The sequence below is a fragment of the Gouania willdenowi genome, chromosome 15 (genome assembly GCF_900634775.1).
Source record: "Gouania willdenowi chromosome 15, fGouWil2.1, whole genome shotgun sequence".
In the NCBI taxonomy this organism is placed as follows: Eukaryota; Metazoa; Chordata; class Actinopteri; order Blenniiformes; family Gobiesocidae; genus Gouania; species Gouania willdenowi.
In genome coordinates this window covers 28,594,530-28,621,279 of record NC_041058.1, presented here as the reverse complement: position 1 = coordinate 28,621,279, position 26,750 = coordinate 28,594,530, and the positions used below count along the sequence as shown (strand labels likewise).

At 40.3% G+C, this 26,750-nt stretch overlaps 1 protein-coding gene across 4 annotated transcripts in view; it reads right to left on the bottom strand.

Annotated features, from left to right (window-relative positions):
- rin2a (Ras and Rab interactor 2a) overlaps positions 1–26,750 on the bottom strand; it is a 76,267-nt gene that overhangs the window by 30,648 nt on the left and 18,869 nt on the right. For all 4 annotated transcript variants that reach the window (XM_028468377.1, XM_028468379.1, XM_028468380.1 and 1 more), the window contains 4 exons: positions 23,754–23,851; positions 14,242–14,452; positions 14,001–14,112; positions 1,323–1,395 (listed from right to left, as the gene is read on the bottom strand). In XM_028468377.1, the coding sequence (XP_028324178.1) occupies positions 1,323–1,395; positions 14,001–14,112; positions 14,242–14,452; positions 23,754–23,851 (494 nt within the window). The remainder of the gene's footprint in view (positions 1–1,322; positions 1,396–14,000; positions 14,113–14,241; positions 14,453–23,753; positions 23,852–26,750) is intronic.

Sequence of the window (26,750 nt, the reverse complement as noted above, 5' to 3'; positions counted from 1 at the left end):
TCAGATCTGGTCCAGTGGACTGAGCAGTGCCAGCAGGCATTTGAGCAGGTAAAAACAACTCTCTGCGGGGAACCACTTCTCTTTAGGCCTGATTTCACCCTGCCTTTTGGTGTGCAGACAGATGCGTCGGACAGAGGGGTGGGAGCGGTTCTGTACATCCTTGATCAGTCCATCCGAGTGTCCCAGACTAGTTGAGCCGTGAACCACTGATCAGTCCATCTAATATCAAGACACCATCAAAATCTCAGCAATCACTACAGTAGGGACACTTGCTCACATTGAAATCATTGCAACTATACGATGCACGCTTAAGTAAATGAGTAGGCTATGATTGTAACGGTCTCTCACAATGGTCTGAGATGTTGACCATATATGTGTAATGTCTGTGATTGTGACCAAACAACGAAACCATGTTCGTTTTAGGTTACTGCTATTATGATATATGCTTTAGCAAATAAGTAGGTTTTGAGTGGCAGCCTCCCATAATAAAAATGGGAGCTGGTTCCAAAGGCGAGGAGCCTGGTAGCTGAAAGCTCTGACTCCTGTCCTACTTCTGGACACTTGAGCAACTTCAAGAAAACCCAACACCTGATACAGATACAATGCCAAAAAGCATCAAAGAAATAATCTAACAAACACAAATTACCTTACTATTTGTGCTAAATTTATATAAGCGTGTGTAAAAATTGGTTGTATGTATATAAATGTGTGTCCTTCGGCAAGATGCTTAACTCCAAGTTGCTCCAAGTGATCATCTTGCGTGTTGAATGGCAACTCCGTCCCATTGGTTGTGCTGTAAAGCGCTATGGAACTATTTTCTCATTCTCTTATTTATCTTTTAACCCAGGGGTGCCCAATCCTGATCCTCAAAAGCCCCTATCCAGCATGTTTTAGATGTTTCCTTCTTGCAACACACCTAATTGAAATGACCAGGATCATTATCAGGCTTCTGCAAAGCTTCATAGTGAGTTAATCATTTGAATCAGGTGTGTTGGAAGAGGGAAACATCTAAAACTTGCTGGATATGGGGCCCTTGAGGACCAGGATTGGGCACCCTTGTTTTAACCAGTGTATTAAGAACACAGTTCTTATTTACAACTGTGGCCAGGCTAAAGCGCTATATAATGTAAATCAAGTTCATTTAAAATTTCCTCAGAATTGCCTAATTTTGCCTGACTCTGAGAATTGCTGCACAGCAGCTATAATCATTATATAATGTTTTTTCTTGACTATAAATTGTATTGTAATGACTGTTGCTGATAATGTGATTAATGGAAGCACATACTTAGACTCGATAATATGACCCAAACTGATTAACTCACCGACTGATAGAACAAAAAGCCACGAGACGGAACAGGTCTGCAAAGCTCAAGCCTGAACCTTCCAAAGAGAAAGCTGTGGAAACACAGAACAAAACAAATAAATAAGTCAGACCTAGTTCATAATAATGATTTGGATTCGTCAAATGTCAGACTTTTTTCAGTTACAAATGACTAAAACGAACACAGCTGTGAAAATAGAACATTGTTGTATTATGTCTTTAGGATTATTTGAATAACTACAAACAAAGAACACAAAAAGTAACAATGAAATGTGTATCCTCCTATAAACAGAGGCTTTTTATTTCATCACAACAGTTGTTAGAAGTTTTGAAAGGACTGTAATTGCAACCAGTCAAAAAATTACAGTATGAAATAGTTAATGTATGGGTTCAAACACTAAAACTTACGGATTCCAGGGAAATGTGGAAGGAGTGCAAAGTAAGTTTTTAACAGTGTCCTAACACCAGTTAGTGCTTGGGCCACATGTTTTAAAAAGCACCATGAATGCTGAAAGGTATATGAAGTTTTAAGAGCAACAGGCTCGCCTTTAGGTGACATCAATTCCAAGGAAAGCCTTATGCATTACAGCAGGACAATGCAAAACCATATACTGCAGCTATTACAATAGAATGGCTTAGTAGTAGTAGAAGAGCCCATGTGCTGCAGTCCTGAGGCCTCAAGTACAAAAGGTACGTACGCCCAAAAATGTGTGTATGTCATAATATATAGCAAAATCCTGATGGTCAGAAACTGGAGTGGGCGTGGAAGTGTGTGGTCTTTCACATCAAATCCTGAGGTGGTGTACATACGTTTCTACATAGTTGCAATGGTTTAAATTCTAAAGATTTACAAGGCACACTACCAAAGTAATACAATACATTCCCAATTTAACATTTGAGCTGCTGTTGACATGTATTATTTACAGTTTTTTTATTTATCTTTTTATCTGTCTAATCTGAGTCAGTGTTGTTCATTACCTGTCAAAGCTCTGTGAGATGGGATCTCCTACAGGTGGTCAGCTGTCCTCTGAGTAACAGACGCTTACATCTTAACACTTTCAGTCCAGCCATCATTAGCAGCCACACATGCACACACTCCAACAGACTGATCACCACGACCAACCGACGCTCCCGCCCGTGTGTTCACAGTCCGCATTCAGCGGACTGTGTCTACATTAAACTTTATATTAATTCAAGTGTCTTCACTGTTGACTCATCTTCGTCTTACATGATACTGTCGATCTAATAATGGTTAAAAATATATATTTTCTTTCCTCTGTTAATGGTGGTAAGAGCGCAGCCTTTTCTTGTCAAGATCCTGTACTACGCACAGATTTAAACATCTGAATTTTTACGAGTGTGTACACCTATCTCTGGATTGAGACGTACACTTTTTTCACACCATTTTTCATACAAGTCTTTGTACATGAGGCCCCTGATCTTTCACAGATCGAGAACATTTCATGCATAATTAAAAGTCAAGTCCATCAAAGGAGACCAAAACTCTCCAGCAGCTCGAGGCCTCTATTAAACAAGAGTGGGAATAGAATTTGAATGGATAAATTCCAAAACCGTGTTTGCTCATGTCCAGGCGTTCCACTGTGTTGAAAAGACGAGGGGAAGCTAAACCATGGTAAACAGGCCCCTGTCCTAACTTTTTTGAGACCTGTCGCAGACATCAAACTTAGAAAGAGCTCATTTTGTGAATAAAATTGTAGAATTTCTCAGTTTCAACATTTGCTGTTACATCTATTCTATTGCGAATAAAATATTAACTGATAAGATTTGAAAGTCATTTGCCCTCATTTATGAACGTTGTGTGAAAACAGGTGCAAATCCGAGTGCACACCAATGTGTGATTTAAGACACATTCTTATTTGACCAATCCCAACGTACAAATGATCGGGTGTTGATAAATGCGGCTGCTGAATGCAATCGTCATAAACATGTTAATGACTTTAACATGCCTCTTTAACTGAGGCCAAATGAACATTGGCAAGGAAATAAACGTTTCCGAGATGAAAAATCAGCATTCTCACAGCGAAGGTGAACAAAATCAAATATGTGCTTCATGGTAAAATTGGAAATTAAATGCTCTGTGGGAGAGAATAACAAAGGAAGTGAACATCAATTCCGAAAGGACTCGGGCTGAGGTTTGAATTAAATTCTCAATAACTAACTTAACCAATGCTTAATGGTGGTTTAAATTAAATTTTACTCACCCAAAGTCTAAAAGTGCAAATCCCTGCTACTTTATCAAGACAATTCTTTACATCTTTACAGTTTTCCGTTTCTCATGATTTTGTGGTCAGAGCTGCATTGGAGGTGCGCACATGCTGACGCTGGTGACGTGCTGACGTATCGATCATTTCCTGTTTACACTCTACCGCTGTTTGCAGCGCTCTACTACTGTGTTCTGCTAACGCTAATCAAACTTGTTGTCATTGATATTTTAGCCTTGAAAACACTTGTTTTACCGTAGAGTTAAACGTACGAAGGTTAAGTAAAAAGCAATCCCGCCTCTTATAGGCAGTGTAATCTCCTTTAAACTTCCTTTTGTCCTTAGCTTAGTTTAGCTTAAATTTAGCACCTATGGCTTCTCTCTCCTCCCCTCCGCTCTCCTGCCCGGTGTGTCAGATGTTTAGTTACTCCTCGTCCTCCTTTAGGGACAATGGTAGTTGCATAAAGTGTAGCGTACTGTTAGATATGGAGGCGAGGATCAACAATCTGGAGAAGCGGTTCCGCACCCCTGATACCAAAACAGAAGCTAGCAAGCAGGACCTAGCCGGTGCGGACCGTGCTAGCGCTAGCTCAGCTTCCCCCCCGGCCAGCAATGATTGGGTTACTGTCCGTGGTAAGCATAGTCGAAGGTCAAAAAGCCGCTCGGGACACCACCATGTTCACGTCTCAAACAGGTTCTCCCCCCTCCGTGAGGACAACACACTCACCGGGGAACAAACTCTGATAATTGGCGACTCCATAGTGAGAAACGTGAAGCTAGCGAAGTCAGCGGGCATTGTGAGGTGCATCCCAGGGGCCAGAGCGGGCGACATAGAATCAAATCTAAAGTTGCTGGCAAAGAGTAATCGTAAGTTTGATAGGATAGTCCTCCATGTCGGCACTAATGACTCCCGACGTCGTCAGTCGGAAGCAACCAAAGTGAACATTGAATCAGTTTGTGCTTATGCTAAAACAATGTCGGACTCCGTAATTTTCTCTGGTCCCTTACCAAATCTGACCAGTGATATGTGTAGCCGCATGTCATCATTTAACCGCTGGCTATCGAGGTGGTGTCCAGAAAACGAGGTGGGCTTCATTGATAATTGGAGATCCTTCTGGGGAAAACCGAACCTGATAGGAAGAGATGGAATCCATCCTACTTTGGAGGGAGCATCTCTACTATCAGAAAACATGGCACAGTCACTGTTATGACATCTCATGAATGAGACCATGTTACAGAGGGGGAGTCCTCCACGCCCCTCTGCGCTTGCCTTAGGACAGTTTCCCTCCCATTGCTATTATGATAGCTGTGTTCATTGCCATGGCAACTGCTGTGATGGTGATGAATATTATTTTATGGAGACGGTGTCAGTCCCCCGACCCAAATTTCACAATGATTTTAACATAAAATCAAATAAAAGAGCTATCAATTATAAAAATCTGAAAAAAATTAAAATCTCAAATCTAGAAACACCAAAACATAAAACCATTAGATGTGCTCTATTAAATATTAGATCACTGAGATCCAAATCTCTACTAGTAAATGACCTTATCTCAGAAAATAACTTTGATTTATTCTGTTTAACTGAAACATGGCTGTATCAAGATGAATATGTTAGTTTAAATGAAGCCACTCCTCCCAGTCATTTAAATACTCATATGCCACGAGACATAGGCCGTGGAGGTGGTGTAGCAGCTATTTATCATTCCTCTCTCCTAATCTATCCTAAACCAAAGGCCAGTTACACTTCCTTTGAAAGCCTGGTTCTAAATTTATCTCATACCGAATCAAAAACCTGCCAGCCAGTCTTATTTGCGATAATTTACCGTCCTCCAGGCCCTTATTCTGAATTTCTATCAGAATTCTCTGAGTTTATATCAAACTTAGTCCTCAGTTCTGATAAAATACTGATAGTAGGAGATTTTAATATCCATGTGGACAAAGATAGTGATAGCCTGAGCTCAGCCTTTATGACCCTAATAGACTCGGTTGGCTTTTTTCAAACTATTAATGAAGCTACTCATCATTTAAATCATACTCTTGATCTTGTTCTAACATATGGCCTTGATATTAATGAACTAAAAGTCTACCCTGAAAATCCTCTGCTATCAGATCACTTTTTAATATCTTTTAACATTATCCTAGAGGATCTCGCACTGTGCAATAAAATAGTTACGAGTAGAAATCTGTCCAATAGTGCTGTGGCTAAATTTAAAGAGGCCATTCCTGCTGCCTTAAACTCAGTGCACCATCCAATAAATAACTATGATATTAATTATAACCCCTCTCAACTGGATTTGCTTGTCGATAGCTCTGCTAGTCTACTAAAATCCACCTTGGACTCAATTGCCCCATTGAGGGAAAAAACTATTAAACGTCAGAGGAAAGCTCCGTGGTTTAGCTCTGAAACTCACACACTCAAACAAACAACCCGTAAATTAGAGAGAATGTGGCGCTCCAATAAAACAGAGGAGTCACGAATACTCTGGCAAGAAAGCCATAGTAAATACATGACAGCCTTACGACATAGTCGATCTACATACTATTCCTCACTAATTGAAGAAAATAAAAATAATCCGAGGTACCTTTTCAGCACTGTAGCCAGGCTAACACAAAGTCAGAGCTCTATTGAGCCCATGATTCCTCTAGCCCTCAGCTGTGAGGACTTTATGACATTTTTAACAATAAAATTCATAAGATTAGAGATAAAATTAGCCACTCCCTGCCTTCACCTGGGCCTGCTGTACCATTAAATGTAAATAGGCCTAACCTAAACTGTTTCACACATATAGGACTTCAGGAACTTAACTCTATTATTTCATCCTCCAAACCATCGACCTGCCTTTCAGATCCGATCCCAACTAAGCTGTTTAAAGAAGTTGTTCCCCTAGTCTGCCCATCTTTGTTGGAGACAATAAATATATCCCTATCAATAGGCTACGTGCCACAGTCCTTTAAAGTAGCTGTAATCAAACCCCTTCTCAAAAAACCTACTCTTGATTCCAGCACTTTAGCAAACTACAGGCCTATATCTAATCTTCCTTTTATTTCAAAGATTCTTGAAAAAGTTGTGGCAGCTCAGCTCTGTGAATTTCTTCAAAACAACAGCCTGTTCGAGGACTTCCAGTCAGGTTTTAGAGCTCAACACAGCACAGAGACTGCTTTAGTTAAAGTAAATAATGATCTACTCTGGGCTTCAGATGAAGGACGACTCTCAGTGCTGGTTTTATTAGATCTTAGTGCAGCTTTTGACACTATAGATCACTATATTCTACTAGAGAGATTAGAGAAATTACTTGGAATCACAGGGACTGCCCTAAACTGGTTTAAGTCCTACCTATCTGATAGGTACCAGTTTGTACACGTGAATAATAAGTCTTCTGTGTACACTAAAGTAAGCTACGGGGTTCCTCAGGGCTCTGTGCTAGGTCCAATCCTCTTCTGTATCTATATGATCCCCCTTGGTAATGTTATGAGAAAATACTCTGTTAACTTTCACTGCTATGCTGATGATACCCAACTGTATGTATCAATGAAGCCAGGTGAGACAAATCAGCTATCTAAACTTGAGGCCTGTCTAAAGGACATTAGGGCCTGGATGGACCAAAATTTTCTTCTTCTCAACTCAGACAAGACTGAGGTCATTGTACTGGGCCCACGACACCTTAGAGAAACCTATGCTAGCCTAACTGCCCTAGATGGCATTACTCTGGCACAAAGCACAACTGTTAGAAACCTTGGGGTTCTATTTGATCAGGACTTATCCTTCAACTCTCACATAAAACAAACTTCAAGAACTGCCTTCTTTCATCTCCGTAACATTGCTAAAATCAGATCTATCCTGTCTCAGGGCGACGCCGAAAAACTAGTCCATGCTTTTGTTACCTCTAGACTGGATTATTGTAATTCTCTTTTAGCAGGCTGCCCGAGCAAGTCGCTTAAGACACTTCAGCTGGTTCAAAATGCTGCAGCACGTGTACTGACTAAAACTAGGAGAAGAGATCACATTACTCCTGTATTAGCCTCTCTGCATTGGCTTCCCATAAAATATAGAATAGAATTCAAGATTCTTCTTCTCACTTATAAAGCCCTAAATGGACAGGCACCAGTCTATCTCAAGGAGCTTGTAGTGCCATACAATCCCCCCAGAACACTACGCTCTCAAAATGCTGGACTACTCGTTGTTCCATTCGTCTCTAAAAGTAGTATAGGAGGAAGAGCTTTCAGTTATCAGGCCCCACTTCTCTGGAACCATCTACCAACCACGGTTCGGGGGGCAGACACCCTCTCTACCTTTAAGGTTAGGCTCAAAACATTCCTCTTTGGTAAAGCTTTTAGTTAGGAACCAGCTCATAGCTCATAATTAAGATGCAATAGGCATAGACTGCCGGGGGGGGGGGTCTGGCATGCTCGGTTGGAGAGAGGTTGGAGAGGGCGTTAAGAGAGAGGTCATTTAGGTTAGAGAGGGACCGGAGAGGGTCCCATTCCTCTCTCAAACACTCCCTCTATGTCTGCTTCTTCCCTTGTGTGTTTGCTCCTGTACTCCTTCTGGCTTTTGTCTTGCAGGTCCGTGGGATCCTCAGTGTGGAGTTACAGAGTCTCAACAACTCTGTCTCCACCCTTTCCTCTGCACACACCCAACACAGCATAACGTGGATGGCTGTTCATCATAGGAATGGGATCCACACAAGGTTCCTGCTGCTTAACAGAAGGTTTTCCTTGCCGCCATGATGAATTCATGTTGGGTGTGGGATACATATGTATGTGTATATACGTATATATGCATATGTGTGTATCCATAAAATGAAGAGTCCGTCCTTAAGACTGCTCCACTGTAAAGTGTCTTGAGATACCATTGGTTATGATTTGGCGCTATACAAATAAAGATTGATTGATTGATTGATTGATTTTGGTCAAGAAAAAGTAGAGGAGTCAGGCTGGTGAGTGCCCCACGCAAACAATTGCAGAGATCTCAGAAAATGCCTGCAGGTGACGGGTGTATACGTATTCTGCAGAATACAGGGTAAAAGGAAACAGAGCCAGGACCACCTGATCTGTTTGAATGGGGTCATACTTTATTTATCACATTCTTAATAGGTCTAGCTTGAGGACTCAAAATCACTGCTTAAAAAGACAAAACTCAAATTAGGCCAATCGTCAACATAACTGAATAAATGCTGGGGTGAGGCAGCTTAGACATGGGATTATACTTAACTCAGTGCCACTGATGAGATATCTCGTCATTTGCATTTTTTCACGGGGATTACTAGAAAACACCCTGGCGGAGGTCCCTCATCAATATCTAAGCTGTGGAGTGTTGTAGTGACCAACTGTGTCCTGAAGATGGCAGCAGTGCACCTTTAGATGAGAGATTAGCCACTGATGCTGTGTATCCAGCAGCTCACAGCTCCACATACTAACAAAGAACATGTGTGGACCTGAGTGGATTAGTGATAATGTTGTGATTGTGAGCTAAAACCATCAACTAACCGGGCCCCATCCTTGCATGTCGGGGGGAAGGGCGAGGAGGGGGGTGTGGAGGTGGGTAGAAAATACCCCCAGCCTGTGAGCCAGATAGCAAAATAATAGGGGACATGTAGGAAGTAGCAGCGCACCTTTGGATATGAGATCATCCATGCTCATCGGAGCTCAGAGGGAGAAAGAAAGGCGTTTACGTGACAGAAAATGGCGCTACGTGCAGAGCTGACCTTCCCAGCAGCGCACACTCCGACCAGAGCAAGTGTGGAATTCATGGATAATGTGGCGATTGTGAGATAAAACCATAAAAAACGGGGTAAGCAGTGACATTCTGTATGTCTGGGAGGAGGAGGAAGTTGCGTGTGTACAGACTGATGGGAGAGAAAGTTGGAGGAACGCCAAAATACAGTAAGAAATCCATTTAACTCTGACCCAGACAGATAAATAATAATAATTTTGCCATCAAAAGCCCAGTCTGTGTGGTTTTTTTTTTTAGTTTTATACAAGGAAATGATGTTCAGATGTTAGAGTTGTCCCTAAAGCAAAAAAAAGCTTTAAAGTCACTGACTGTTTATTTTAGAAAAAGGCTTTTTTCACAGCTTTTTGCTCTTAAACTGAAGATTTGTGTAAAACATGCTCCATTCAACGGCTGATTACAAAAGAACGAAACAAGCCAGAAACATTTTTTTTTTTTGATGAAAGTAGAGGCTTCAATCTTTCAGAATCTGGTGTCAGATTTCAGATAGTCATCGTAAAAAATATTCAGTGGGTCTTTAAAATCAGTCAAAATGCTCAAAAACAGCTGGCGCTGAGGGGGGTAGAAAATCTCAGAATGGCTGGCACTGAATGAGTTAATGACACATTTTTAAAAACCAATATGTCTTCCAGGAAAATATGGTGGAGATGGTAAATATGACCTTAATAAAAGACAAAAATTGCATATAGGAAACAACACCATCTGATTCCACAATGCATAACATGGAACAACAATCATTTTCAACCTCCATTTTCTAGATTAATGCACATGGTTACTTTTTCATCAGTTAATACAATTAGTCTAAATAGGAATTACATTCTTTACTATTAAGAAAATTGGAACAAAAACATCATTAAATTGTAGAAATAAATAAATAAAGTCTAGCTGTTGCTTCCAGTAATTGTCATTTGAAACAAAGGACACTAAATGTGGGAGTAGGAATGAGCTATATTTTATCGTTTATGATTTATCGTCAAAAACATTCTCACCGGTAAGAATATGTCATCCCACGATATAAACGATAAATTCCCATGTCGGAAATTAGTGAGGGCCACGGGTCACTTGTCCCTCAATTTAGTCAAAAACGCAATCTGTGAAGGCAAATTTCAGCATCCTGCCTTTACAGTGAAGAAAAATGACTTCGTTTCGGTCATATCACTGGCTGCTACGCTAAAAAGACACAGCCCACTGTCTCCAAATCCTCGCTTCTGATTGGTCAATTCCATACATGGGGGAGCGGGGAAGGGAGAGGCCATTTCTACGAGCATAAATCAGTTTAGCTACAGACGTCTCGCAAAATGTGTTGCAAAACTCAAGCAGCGCAGATTCACACAAGAAAAATAGTTTGTGCATCTGTAGCGGTAGATTCAAGAAGTTGTAACCGGATAGTTGTGGTTGTAAACGATCATTTACACAAGTAATTAAAAAAAATATTGGATTACAAGTTTGCAGCTATAACTTTATGTGTAAATATCAGTCTATACATTTTTGTCCATCATTTGTGACATTAAATTTATTTCACGAGTGTGGATTTTTTATACACAAGCTCAAATCACATTCTGCAAGCGCTCACATCACATTTTACAAGCTCTCACATTTTGCAACATATCTACCTTCATACATAAATATTAATGTCACTATTCACTCATCCCAATTAGTGAAACGCAATATTTCTTAATTATATTTCACGTGTTCACAAGACAAAGCTGGTCCCATTAGACTAATGTAACTATACACCTTTTTGCGGTGACATCATCATCTGGGACATTTGCCTTAGCAACGCCCTCTGCCATTTCAAGAGGGGTTTACATTTGCCTGACAACCGCCATTTACACTATTTACCAAAGGTGTTACTCAATGTTGTACGAATATTTCAGCAGATTAGAGCCAAAGGCCAAGCACTGATATGAAGGGAAGTTACATCTGGTTTGTTTGGAATCATGTCCATACAGAGCACCTCAAGGTTTATGACAAAAACGACCCGACAACATGGCCAGATCTCCAATGGCCTGCTATTTACGAGTACCTCATTAACAGCCCTGGCATCTACACAATGGAGAACATGAGGACTTACAAAAGCTTGGATGCATATAATAATAATAATGCAGCCTAAATTAAACCATAAATAGGTATATGAAGCACATTTTTTTATTTAATATACTTACAGTTCATATAAAAGTCAAAGCATTGCATATTTCCTGTTAATTTCACATTGCTTGTCTTCAAGTTAGACATATTAGCCATAAACATTTCAGTCATTACTGAATAAATTATAACTTAAATGTAGGTTAATTCATAATCAATGTCATAAAATCAGTCAGGAAGAAATTAGAACCCCAAAATACACAACCTACCATTAACAAAATGTCTACTGCAAACATACGACCACTTTGATTTTGGGATCCATGTAGTTCCATCTACATTTGTACGCTTCAGTGCTTCGATCCATAATTTCTGTTTGTGGCCTTTTTTTGTCGGTATTCTGTTAAAGGCTATCTTTTCCTTCAGCCAGGCGTGGTTATGACGGACAGCCAAATACTATGCAGGATTTGGGCATTATACGATAAAAAAAATCAGCCTGACTGCAAAATCTCCACCGTAATATCAGCGGTCAATAGCGGTTGTTAGGCAAATGATTACCACTCTTAAAATGGCGGTGCGCGTTGCTAAGTCAAGTGCTGACGTCACGCGAAAAGGTGTATTGAGATTATTACACCAAATATACTGAATGATTAAATTATCAAGCTTGATCTGGTTTAATTATAGGAAATCAGAGATATATTTATCAATCATAACTTTATGTAACTCATTATCAAATATGAAATTAATAACATTCATCAGCAGTAAAAACACTATTGAAGTTATTTGTTCTTTTCATGTGCTTTTATTTTTTTTGAAAATAATTTTCTTTCAATTGAGGAAATAAACGAATTACATACAATAACACTAATAGTAATCCACATGCACAAATATATTCCATAAAATATCAGCTCATGAAATCTTTGAGTCAGCAGCTAATGTAGCCTTTTTAAATGTGTCTAGTATTGATGTATTAAGATTTATTTGTGATTGTAAGGAACCTGTTCACACTAAGTTGTGAATTTTTTATTTAGTGTTTTTATTTTTCACGATTTTTATCGTTATCGTGACAAATACCAGAAATTATCAGGTTTTTTTTTTTTTGTCAATATCGCCCATCCCTATGTGGGAGAAATGATAACCATGACATTGTGAACACAGCAATCAACAAGGAGTTTACAAGATTAAATACTATGATTGTATCTCAGTAGTTTATACAATGCAATGTAGTTCTTCATAAAATAAGATATTTAAATGTTAAATATTTAATGAACAGAATAGGTCTTGCCAGGGTACTCATTTGTATGAAAATGGTCATTCTCACAAAAACAATGCATAAATCCTTTAGCAGTGTTTCACAGCTGTGCTCTATTGTACAATGTACTAAATGAGCTCAAAAACTAAAAAAATTCTGCAATGTGCTGCAGCTTCTAGAAGCTTCATCATCTGCTTTGCAACACACTGCATCCTGAATGTGGCATCAACCTCACAATGAGTCCTAACATATGAAACATTCCTTTGTTTCGATGAGCACCCAGCTCTCAGTTAAAGGTCCCATATTATGCTATTTTTCACCCATCTCCATTTGTTCTAAGAAACCCAAAAACATAGTATTTGAGGTTTATTTCCCCAAACTCGCCTGTTTTCCAGAGTTTTAGCCCTCTGAAAAGTGACTTTCTGAGCAGTTCTAAAAACGGGCTGTTTTGGTGCCTGCTTATGCATATTCATGAGTAAGCGTGTCTATAAGCGCTGATTTCATGCCTCACTCTTAAGAGTAAGATCAGCGATTACCAAAGCGATAAGTGTTGTTATTTTTTCAGCCAAAAAACTGCATATTACAGTCAAACACATAGCTATTTAAGCGGCTACTGTTATTGTGAGTCCGTCGCAAAGCTTCAGGCTGTGTGCTTATCCAGGAGCAGTAGCAGCAGTCATTCAGCGACTTCAAACTGTCACCGGAGTGTTAAGCTGCCAAGTCACTTTCTTCTCCTCCTCTCCTCTTCAGAGGAGGTCGACCAATGAAAATGACTCCTTTGGTTACGTAACGACAGGAGCTGAATCTGAACAGCCTGTAGAAGCGCCGTTTTACCAGTGGGCGGACTGCAGAGACCATGCAAGAATTGCTTGATTTACTCATTCTGGGAGTTGGCAGGCTCAGGGAGGACCAGTTTATAGATGTAGAGACCAGAAAGGTCATAATATGGGACCTTTAAAGCACATGCGACAAACCGGTAGTCCTCACCAACATAATGTACCATCACTGTTGAAGCTGCTACCACCAATATTTTTTTATTCGATAAAATCCTATGCATCCAAGATCAATAAATCAAACACAATTTTCTCCAAAAAGAAAGAAAAAAAAGTTTAAATTGCCAGCTGAAACTTTGTTTGATCTACACCTTGAACACTTTGTTTGTTGACATTTTTGTGCATTGCATTGTGGGATGTGGAGTTCCGTAAACTTGTTTTTCTTCACCAGATGAAGACAGTGGTATGTTTTATACCATTTTTATTCTAGTTTGTACCTGTTATTCCTCATGATATCAAAACAAAGTAAAAACATGTATTTTCCTCTCTGCAATCTGCATGACATTCTACAAAAGCATCTATCATACAGAGTAGTACTGCAGCCCTTAAATACTTACTGTACTGGCTCTCTTTGACGGGAAAGTCCTTGACACACACTGGTGAATCGTTGTGCATGCGTAATGATACAACTTTCTTCTTCAGGCTGTTCGACCTTCTCACCACAAATGTCTATGATACAGGAGAAAAAAATACCAAAAGCAACTTTTTGCTTTCATAGCACTGCATTGTAATATTTGCTTCACTTTTCAATATTGTATTTCAGGAAGTAATTTTGACAACATTTCTCTGTTCTCTTACCCCCATGGGCTGGTTGGTCAGTATACGTGCAGCTTCCTGGTGGCTCAAGCCTAGCTGCAGCCACACTGCATGTGTATGCACCAGCCTGTCCAGAATGCTGAGCCGCCGATGGAGTGAATGATAGCCTGAGTCTCGCACTCTTGCCAGTTCTGCACCAGTCCCAGCACAGGGTGAAGACCGCAAGAATAGGCCACCCACTTCCTCACTCAGTCTAAAAATGACAAAGAGAGCCTGAGACTAGTTTATCCTACTTGATTGGGGGTACACCAGTTCTAGGAATAATGAGGTATGAGGTGGCCATATTACTGTTAATTAATATAGGTCTTTATAAAACCCCTTCTAAAAAACAACAAAATATTACAGTGTGTATCCATGTTTAGGTTGGTTAGTCTGTGAAAAATTTAAAAATCATTACATAATCATAACAGCAGTTTAACTGGCAGATGAAAAAAACAGAGCCTGCACAAAATTCTGAATTCTGAAATAAGCCAAAACCTAAGGAGAAATACATGTAATGACAGTGGCCATGTGACATTCATAGAGTATGGATAAAAATAAATAAATAAAAATTTACCTATACATAGACCGTTGTTTTCTGTGCGCTGCATTTGGCTACTTTCTTATTTTTTTTTACCTTGTCTGCACATGCTGTCAAAGGTCAACACTACAAGACGTGCAATCTTTTACAGCAATGCATGTTTTGTTATTGCAAGTAAATGAATGAAATTATTTGGCTACTTTCTACATTGCTACATTACAATAGAATGATTATCAAAATGAGGAATGCTAACAAACAGACAGAGATCTCTGTCTCACACACACACACACACACACACACACACACACACACACACACACACACACACACACACACACACACACACACACACACACACACACACACACACACACACACACACACACACACACACACACACACAGGATTACATTGTTTTTTTTAGTGTCAGTGTACTTATTAATCCACTTTCCAATAAGTACATAAATGAGTACAGACAACATAAGCCATACATTTCTTACAAAAGTATTTAAAATGAGTAAATTAAAAACTAAATCTGTGGGGGCACGGTTGAGCATGGATAGGGAGTAGACGCATCCTGACCAGCTCCTGCATATTTTGTGAATATTCTTTAGCAAACTACATTTTATGACTTAAGTATACGAGATGACGGGAAAGGGTAGTTCTCGGCATGAACGAGCGGAGAAGAGCTGGCCAGCACGGATCATCAATAAGGCTAGTGCTAATCAACCCCAAAATGGCAATGACAAAGGCCATGAAGAACCCTCTCTCTCCTCCGTGGCTAAGCTTATAGTCATTTAGGAATGAGACCCGGTCTTCCATGTGTACTCTGCAATCCACTATTCATTCATTTGCCACTCGACTCACCGATGTGGAAACGTCACTTCAAGATATGGACAGCAGAGTCACCAAGCTCGAAGCTCAATGTGACGCACTGAAAAAAAGCAATAGGGCCCTGGTGGCCAAAACGGAGTAGGCGTCAGAACATGAGAATCTTCGAGATTATGGAGGGTGCGGAGGGGCAACAGGTAACCTCATTCATGGCTGACTTTCTTACTGAACTGTTGGGTGTTGAAAGCTCCAAGGATTCCCCCACTGCTGGATAGCCCACCGATCCTTGGCTCTAAAGCCCAAACCGGGATCCCCTCCGCGCCCAATGATCGTATGGGTTCACCACTTTCTTTTTTTTATTTTATTTTTTTTATTTAGTGTGTTAGTAAAAAGTGGTGCTGGCAGTTCGCTTGCAGGCTAAATCATCAGGCTAAGAAATTGAGATTCAATGCAATTAAAAAAGGAGTCCAACGCTCTTCAAAGCAGGTTATTTTATTTTTTTTGAGAGCCGACAACTTTTCCATGGAAATATATTCTATGAGGAGATTTTGCCATTGGTATATGTTTAAGGATTTTTTATCTTTCCAATTCACTAATATTGGTTTTTTTGCTATGGTGAGTCTCGCAAGGATGGATTGTGATTAGTTTGCTGGAATATCAAGCATAGTCAGGTCTCCTATCAGACATAGATTTGGAGAGAGAGGAATCCTGTAGTCCAAAACGGAGGACAGTTTTTCAGTAATTAGAAACCAAAACTGTTGAAATGGGGAACAAAGCCATACGGCATGTAAATAAGAACCACTAGTTCCCTGAGAGCAGATGTCTCTTGCGGAGAAGCCCATTTTATACATTTTCTGTTGGGTAATGTGGGATCTGTGGAGGACTTTGTATTGAATTAGCTGAAGATTTGTGTTTTTAGTCATCTTAAAAGTATTACAACAAATTTCTGTCCAGAAATCGGTGTTCGTGGTGATTGAAAGTTCAGCCTCGCATTAAGCGATTGGTAAGTGATTAGAGTTAGTGTTCGAGAGTGCTCTGTATATTTTTGAGAGTTTTTTTTATTTTGTTGAGATTTTCTTCATAAATATAGCCAGTTCTGGAGGTTGTAAGGTAATTGGATCTACAGGAGTGTTTTTCTTGATTGTCTCTATTACTTGTAAGTACTGTAAAAAAAAATATTTTTATTCATATTGAATGTATGGGTTAGATTGTTTTATGCCCTGAGCTTGTTATTTTTGAAGAGGTCTTGGAGATGAGTGATTCCACTTTCTTCCCATGTCTTCAGATTGAGCAATGTTTTTTTATTTCTAAAGTCAGGGTTGTGCCAGATTGGAGACAGTATGCTAGTTTTTAATTGAATATTTGTAATGTCCAGGGCTTTCCACCATGCAGTCAGGGTGGAGGCAATCAGTGGGTTTTTTTTTTTTTTTAGAACTCAATTTTTATTAAGATTTATAACATTGTACAATACAATCACATTTATCACACTATATACTGTAAGTGCATGCCAATACTATACAGAAACTATTGTACAAATAATCAATCAGTGGGTTTTTAAAGCAGTTGTGACATTTGAGGGTCGCAGTGATAAAAGGGAGATCAGAGAATTTAATATGTTTGCAGTCTAACTGTTCTATTTCTAGCCAGGTGTTGTAGTATACTTCGGTTTTAGCCATTCTGTTAAATATAATATTTGGTTTGCTAAGTAATAATGCATGAAATTAGGGGCTTCTAAACTACCCTCGCTTTTATTTTTTTGAAGGGTTGAAAGACTTATTTTAGGTTTTTTATTCCTCGCATTGAATTTTGTAATTGCAGAATCTAATCTTTGGAACCATTGCATTGGTGGTTTCAGTGGGATCATAGAGAACAGATTTATTTTGGGTAATATTTTCATTTTAACTGAAGCTATTCTGCCAAGAAGTGAGATCTGGAGATTGTTCCATCTTCGCAGATCTTCTGCGACTTTATCCAACAGCGGATCCACATTCAGTTTAAATAATTCATTTAAGTTTGGTGATATATTTAAGCCTAGATATTTAATTGTATTTGTGGGGGTGGGGTATTGTGGGTTTTGGCTTACTGGGTTCCATGAATTTTTTGTTAAAGGGAGGATTGACAGTCGGTGGGGGCCTTGGGGTTGGGGGCGGTGGCAGAGTGCGCCGGCTCCTCGGCTTCTAGGTGCTTTCTCGGGTGTGTATGTGGGGGGCGGTGGCTGCCTCTCGGCTTGGTGTCTTGGGGGCGTCTGGGGGGCTGCTCGGCCGGGGGGGCTTGCCTGGGCTCCCTGGCCCCCGCTCTTTCTGCTATTCTGGCTGTGTCCTCGAGTCCGGGGCAGCGCTTGGGTTTACAGCGGCAGTATCTTGCAAATACATCGGTCTACGATGCACTAGCATGCCTTGGACTGTGGGATAAAACTTGTAGTGGGCTTAACTTTAGACACGTTGATCCCAAATACCTGTTTCAGGTATTACCACTCACTCCTTCCCTCTGTCCACAACCACCACCATTATAGTTAAGCCTCACGCCTACAACTTCACATCTCACTCTCACTTTACAGTAATCAACTCCTCCCCACCCTACCATTTCTCTACCTGATAGTTTAGAGAAGCTGTTTATGAGATTAAATACTTCTTCTCATGAGGATTGGGGTTCTTTTAAATAGAGTAAAATATCATCCGCTTAAAGATTTATTTTGTGTTCCAAGATAGATAAGTGGATTCCTTTAATAACAGAGTTCTGACGTACAGCTGCTGCGCGAGGTTCAACGTATATTGCAAAGAGCAAAGGTAAGAGTGGGCAGCCTTGTCTGGTTCCCCTCTGCAGTGTGAAGCTTTGGGATGTTATTTTATTTGTGGTTACTGAGGCCTTAGATTTAGAGTATAGGGTGGAGACCCACTGTATGAATGATTCTCCAAAGCCAAATTTGCCAAGGACAGCGAGGAGGAAGGACCAGTTGACTCGATCAAATGCTTTTTCTGCGTCAAGTGACAAAATTATTGTTTTCTTTTTAGAGTTCTGTGCCATGTTGATCAAAATAAATTTCACCACTTTCAAGACAAACAACAAATACGCCATCTTGCAAGGGAGAGGGCTACCCTGATCTTCCGCTGACACCAGGTGCGCATCTTTCCGGACTTTACGGTGGACGTCGCGAAGCAGAGAGCAGCCTTTGCCAGTGTTAAACACAAGCTTCGTGCTGCAAATGTCCGCTATGGTCTTTTATTCCCTGTACGACTGCAGATCACGTTCAACAACGAGAGGCACATATTTAACACACCGGAGTCAAAGGTTCTACAATTCTACGATTGCATCAGCACAACCATCGGGGTCTGGATCCTCCTCTAACAGATAACTTTTTGTGGACAGCCTTGTTCATACATATATTTTTTTTGTTTTTTTTAACCGGGCTGGCGTGGTGTTCGCCTCCGGTCTCCGTGCTTGAAAACAAGCTGCTGTCTACAGCATCCTCATATTTTGCGGTGAGTTATCTTCTGAATATGGCTGGATTACTTAATTTTTTTGTTCCGCTATCTCACCAGAATCAACTATTTTTTTACACCTAGGCATGCCCTCCAGAATGTGGTTTGAAGTTCAATTGGTAGTATTATTATCTCAGATCACTCCCCATTGTTTTGGTTATGTCTAGCAAAAAACAACGTCCTCCAACGCAATGGCATTTCAAAAACTCCTTAAGAATCCAGAATTCACTCAATATTTTACAGAGCAGTTTAAGATTTTTATGGCTGAGAATGATACCCCAGATATCTCTCCTAATGTGCTGTGGGAGACAGCAAAGGCTGTATCATGTGGTATAATATCTTTTTCTGCATTTTCGAAACATAAGAGGGGTGCAGAACAGAATATTTTTGGAGGAACAATTAGATAAGCTAAAGAGAGAATTTGATTCTAATCCCTCGGATGAGTTGAGATCTCAAATACCACAGCTGCAGCCCTCGACACCCTTATGACGTTTGAAGCCCATAAATGCCTTTTTTATGCTAAACACAGAATGTATGAATTTTGTAACAAACAGAGTAAATATTTAGCAAACTCAGTCAAAAAAGGGGTAAATTGTTAGCCAATTCCCATAATAAAGGATGAGACAGGTCCCTCCTGGAAAAAAACTCTTATTAAAAATCCTTTTGGCAAGTGCATCATCTCTGAATTTTATGACTTATTGAAAGCCTCCTCCACTGAGTCTTCTGACTCTCAGTTTAATGCCTGGAAATCTGATTTACAGGAGGATCTAACACTGGAACAGTGGCACAGAGCATGTAAGGCAGCCTGGACAGTGACGAGTAGTACTCGCTTAAAACTCTTACAATACAACTGGCTGATGAGGGTGTATAGCACTCCAGGAAAATTTAATAATGTTAATATGAATATTGCAGACACTTCCAATAGGTGTGGTGTCAATAGGGGCACTATCTTTCACTGCCTATGACAGTGCACTAGATTGAGGGAGTTTTGGGAAGAGGTTAGATTAAATGTGCAGGACATCCTCTCAATCAGATTGGAACTAGATCCCAAACTCTTTCTACTGGAGCTCTATCCAGCTGTTCATAATATGAAATGTCATTTTTTCAAACATATGTTTTTTACAAGCTAAGAGGACAATAGCTCTAACATGGAAAAGCACTAAAAACGGAAAAGCATTAAAAATAAAGACTTATCTCATCTGTTGAACGAACGTTGAGTAGAATAAGAGCAACCTCTGGTAAACTCTTCCCCCATTCTTGGGTCAAGAATGGGGGAAACTGCACAGAAACCTGTATGGACTCATGATCTCAACTTTACAGAAGCACTCTGTTAATCGCCATGTTCTGTTTTGTTTGTTCTTGTTTTTCTCTATTTTTTTGGTCCCATTTTGTCTGCACCGTTAGAGTGACCATATTTGTGTAAAGGGTTAAAAACCTTTTTGTTTCATTGAAAAGTCCCCGTCCTACAAGGTCCTGTGTATTAACATATTGTCTTACTTGAATCTCTTTTTTGGACTTGTGTTTTGTTTTCTATACTTGAAAAATTCAATAAAGACATTGTTGAAAAGGATACATTATTGCAAAGAAATTAACAGCTGCTTTCAAGCTTTCTACCATTCTTTATGATGCTATCAGATGCTGAACCTAACTCTGAAACCCTGATGCATACGTTTCTGTCAGCTGTCAATCTTCCTCAAGCTTCCCAGGCCCAGAAGGATTTGTTGAACAGGCCCATTTTGGGGAAGTTTTGTGTACTAATATTGATATGCAAAGCAACAAGGCACCAGTACCAGATGGCCTAACACCTGAATTTTTTTAAACTTTCCAGAGCCTGTTGGTCGATCCTCTACTTAAAGTGTTGTCTCATTCATTTGAATCTGGCCATCTCCCAGACACGATGATAGATACCAACATCTTGTTAATTTTGAAAAAGGGCAGACCAACGGAGGATTGCTCTTCATATAGGTCAATTGCCCTATTCGATGTGGACAGAAAGCTTATTGCAAAAATTATGGCTACTCCATTAGAAAAAATTCTTCCAGACCTCATTTCAGTAGATCATTCTAGGCAGAAATTCCTGTAATAATATTAGGAGGTTGCTGAACCTCATTCAGTTTGGCAGCGCTTTGAAGGCTAAAGCTATCGTGGTCTCGCTTGATGCAGAAAAGGCTTTTGATAGGGTTGAGTGGCCTTATCTATTGAATGTACTGTCCAAATTCAACCTGGGGGATAACTTTATTAAATTGATTTCTCTTTTATATGACTCTCCTTGAGCATCAGTTCTTACAAATGGTTGGAATTCACCTCCATTTCTGGTTGGGCGTGGCACCCGTCAGGGGTGTCTAATCTCCCCGCTTTTGTTTGCTCTTGCAATAGAGCCGATTCGGAGCAATCCTCTGATGAAAGGTATCAAAATAGGTCCCTTTAAGCATATCATTTTGCTCTACGCTGATGACATTTTGTTTTTCTTAAGCAACCCTGAAGTTTCCATCTCAAATGTAATAGAGAAAATTGAAACTTTCGGACGGTTCTTTGGCTATAAAATGAATTACACCAAATCAGAGGCTATGCCCCAAACTCATACTATATAATACACGTTAGACATCAGTTATCTCTGCCCCTACCCCGATGGTCCCCTTCTGGGTTTGTCTATCTGGGTATAGATATCACTCCATCCCTCTCTGGTCTTTATAAAGCAAACTTTCTGCCTTAAATCTGCAAAATTAAAGACGATCTGGCACACTGGACTTCCCTCCCATTATCACTTTTGGGTAGAATTAATATGAACATGAACATACACCCACGGCTGCTTTATGTTTTTCAAATGAGTCCAGTTCTTTTGACGAGAAAATCATTCTCTATTCTAAACAGTTCATTGTCTTCCTTTTTGTGGAAAAATAAACGAGCTCGACTGAAACTACAGAAGCTACAGCTCCGAGTTGAAGATGGTGGTCTGGCTTTGCCCAATATTTAATACTACCAATTGGCTTGCCTGGGCAAGTATCTTTGGGAATGGGAATGTTGTCTGTGCACTAACAAAGTTAAGGAAATGCAGTTCAAAATTATTTACAGGCTTCAAATTACACCACTGTTACGAAATAGATCAACCCTTCTTTTTCAAAGTATTGTAATAAATGTAAGATCATTGAGGGGACATACTTCCATTGTATATTTGACTGTCCTTTCATTAAAATGTATGTAAAGAAAATTCTGTACTATATGGTGAAAATTTAGATCTTAGGCCTGTATCTTTTATTCTTGGTTTGCATTCTGCTGTTAGCCTTAAACCAAATATGTTGAAGCTCCTTGATGTCCTTTTGTTTGGTGCTAGAAGATGCATTTTACTTAAATGGATCTCTGACAAACCTCCTCAGCTCTCAATGTAGGTACAAAGTATAATAGAACTCTTACCCCTGGAGGCAATGACTTACTGGCTCAAGGACGAACCCTCCATTCTATAAAATATGGGACCCCTTTTAAACCTATGTTGGACTACAGAAAGCACAGACTTTGCAAAGAAGCCTTTATGGTCTTACTTGGACAGATATTCCTAAAGAAGCTCGTATTCAACCTATTTTTGACAATGATCAAGCGAAAAAGCCGTTACTCTTTACTGCCGGAAGTCTTGGCTATGTAGCCATTTCATTTGTAATTCTTTTTATAATCTCTTGTTATTGTAATAATATTTACTCTTTATTCATGTGTTTTCGTCTTGCTTGTTTTTAGTTTTTTCTTGTTTCCTTTCTCCTCCCACATCACCCTTTTGTGATACATGCTTGTTTAATTTTGCATTATGTGAGTTGGTTGTAGTTTTTGCTTTTTCTTGCCTGTATTGTTTAAAAGATGGTAATTGATCTAAGTGATTCTTGCTTGTTGGGCGGTGCCCTGCGAGGCCAGGGTCTGCGACTCTGCATGCCGGCGTACATGCCCTTTGGGGGGGGGCCTGGTTTTGGCAACAGCTCATCGCACGGGCAGTATTGATAAAAGGTGATCTGGGGCGCTCTGGGGGGTTCGGTCAGGTGGCATCCTCTTGGCTTGGGATTTTGGGGGCGTCTGGGGGGCTGCTCGGCCGTGGGGGATGGCCTAGGGCTACTTGGCTCCTGCTCTTTCTGCTGGCCTGGCTGCATCTTCGGGCCCGGGGCAGCGCCTGGGTTTGCAGTCGCAGTTCTTGCACATACATTGGTCTACGATGCACTGGCATGCCTTGGGCTGTGGGATAAAACTTGTTCTCGGCTTAACCTTAGACACGTTGTTCCCAAATACCTATTTTAGGGGTCAGCACTCACTCTTTCCCTCTGTCCACAGCCACAACCATTATACCTAAGCTTCACACTTGTCACCAGACTGGCTTGATTACACAACACAATAAGCACAGTATGCAAACTACAACTTCACATCTCACTTTAAAATAATCAACTCTTCCCCACTCTTTCAATTTCCTACCTTGAGTCTCTCCTCCCTGTTCCCTTCTGTGTTGGAGCTGGGATACAATGAAAACCAGTGGACTACTGGCCCTTGAGGACCGCGTTTGGACACCCCGAGATTAATCGTTTTGAATAATGTGCACATCTTCAAATTACATGCACTATCATTTTCATTATCAGTCCTAATGCATTTAACCATCCATCTTAAACAAAGTGGCTTCTTGTGTATTTCCTACTCACTCTAGATGATCTGTCTTTCCGTTATCCTCTTCAGACTCAGTCTTTTTTCCCATTTCTTTCCTGAGACTGCCAATTTCCAAAGCAAATGACTCGATCAACTGCAAAGATACAACACAATTTTACACATATTTTATAGATCTGTGGAAGGGGTAAAACTGTATTACAACGGTTTTGGCAACATCAACAAGACTGAATAAAACCAGGGAGAGATGTACATAATGGGCCAACCACTAGCTAGAGAATGTAGCAGCAGCGGTCACATGGCATCGATTTAATAATGTACTGTGAACTTAGGTATAGCATTTAGCATAGTGCGGTTACGTGCAAAGGTAGCTCTACGCTGCCTTTGCACGTAAATGGTTGTAGAATAGTCTTTTATTGTCACGGTACTTGGTGGTACAGTGAAATTTGAGAGATGCTCGCATAGAGCTACAGTACACCACAAAGCATAGAATTAAAAGACAGGAGCAAAAAAAAAAAAAAAACAACAACAAGGCATTGAATATGTACAAAGATGATAAAAAAACGAACGTACGGCATAAAAATTTTAAAACCAGACATCGGTGAGTACTTTACAGAATAAGTTACAGTTTAAAGTGCTGTAGTGTTTAGTGCTAAAGCGTGTGTGTGTGTGTGTGTGTGTGTGTGTGTGTGGGGGGGGTTATGGGAGATTGTTCCTGAAAGAGTGTGTGTGTGTGTGTATCCATGGGTGTTTGCAGTCCGTATGGCCCAGGGGAAGAAGCTGTTTGTCAGTCTGCATGTGTGGGATTTTGTTGACCTGTAGCGTCTTCCAGAGGGCAGCAGGTCGAACAGGGGGTGAGCAGGGTGTAAGGGGTCTCCTGTAATGGCCTTGGTTCTCCTGAGGCAGCAGGATGTGGCGATGTTTTCTAGGCTGGGCAGAGGGCAGCCGATGATTTTTTGGGCAGTGTTTATGACCCTCTGCACCGCCTTCCTGTCCTTGACTGTTGAGCCTGCGTACCACACACCCAGACAGTATGTCAGCACGCTCTCCACAGAGGAGTGATAAAAGGCCAACAGCAGCTTCGTGTCCAGATGGTTCTTCCTGAGGACACGCAGGAAGTGTAGCCGCTGCTGAGCCTTCTTGACTAGGGCCCTGATGTTCTCAGTCCAGGAGTGGTCAGCAGAGATGTGGGTGCCCAGAAACCTGAAGGTGGTGACAGTCTCCACCTGTTCTCCATTTATGAGGAGGGGGGTGTGGTCCTGTCTGATCTTCCTGAAGTCCATGATCAGTTCTTTTGTTTTCTGGATATTCAGGGTCAGGTTGTTTGCAGAGCACCAGTGTGATAGTTCCTCTACCTCGGCCCTGTACGCTGTCTCATCCTCGACTCGGATGAGTCCCACCACAGTGGTGTCGTCCGCATATTTAATAATGCGGTTGGTTGGGTGAGTTGAAGAGCAGTCATAGGTGTACAGGGCGTACAGTAGAGGGCTCAAGACGCAGCCTTGCGGGGAACCAGTGCTGAGTGTGATGGTGGAGGAGTGGTGGGGGCCGAGTCTGACAGACTGTGGGCGGCTCGTCAGAAAGTTTTTAATCCAGTTGCAGGTGGGGAGAGGTATCTGTAATTTCAACAGTTTGGTGATTAGGATGTCCGGAATGATTGTGTTGAACGCTGAGCTGTAGTCCACGAAAAGCATCCTCACATAGCTCTTCTTGTTCTCCAGATGACTCAGCGCTGTGTGAAGTGTGATGGCGATGGCGTCCTCTGTGGATCGGTTTGCCCTGTCATCTTGGGGACCTGACTGCGCATGCGCAAACACGTAAAAACATGTAATGAGAATGGAGGCAGAGCTGCAACATGCCATTGGGAGGGGGCGTGGCCTCCCTCTGCCTTACAGCGGAGTGAAAAAAAAAAAAAAGACTGTGCAGCTGTTCCAGGAAATAGCGCTGTTTAGTAATTTGGGCTATGAAACGCACAAAATGCGGTCACTTTCAAACTTATAGGTACTGTATGCTATTGGAAATGGAAAAGTAAATAATTTATAATTATATTATAATTAAAACAAATAATCAAAATATCAATTCACCCTTGGGTAGGCACTGCTTACCTTTCCTACCCTGACATTCACATTCCCTCAGACCTACTTTTGCTGTTACGCTGAAATCTCATGAAACAGGATAAAAATCTGGAGCATAAATAATTAATCTGAAATGAATAATCAATAAAACACTGTAGGAACAATACAAATTTATTAAAAAGAAACCAAAAATGTTTAATAGGTGGTGGTTCTATAGAAGGAATTGCTTTTTACATTTACGTTTCAGAGTACATATATAGACATTTTCAAAGCTAAAATGAATGGTTTTGTTGAACACTCACTGCATCTTTGATCCACAAACTTCTAATAAAATGGTCCTAAAATACATTTTAAAAAGATAAAATTTATTTTCTTATTACCTGAAGAAAAGTAACTAAATACTGCCCTCTATTCAGTTAAAATCAATCCTGTCAAAGCTTTGTGTTTTCCCCACAACCCACTGATAAAAGTCTACAACCTGCATTTGGGTCACAACTAACAAGTTGAGAATCACTACAAAAATTTTGATTGGTTTGATAATTAGACTCTAGCAATAATGATACACTCAGCAGGGATCCAACTATGGATTACAAAAAACTCTATGTAGTTTCTTGGAGGAAATTTCAGCTATGGGAAATATTTCTTCACATTGTCCACAGAATGATGGTAGTTAGCTACTGAGAGGCAGATATAATAAAAAAAAAAAAAAAAAAAAAAAAAAACATACTATTTTCTTGTACTCAAATCTACAGAATCAAGGGGGGGAAAGAGGTAATTTTAAAAATAAATTATTATTCAGTAGATGGTCTATGCTCACTAAACAGTAATCTTATAAAAAACCTTCTCAAAAGCCACTTAGGTGTTCAGGTTACAGCGCTAATTTTATGCAATAAGAATTCTCGCAAAGTAAATATAATATTCAGAACACAATGTCCGCAACGCATTTCTGGCCGTTGTTTG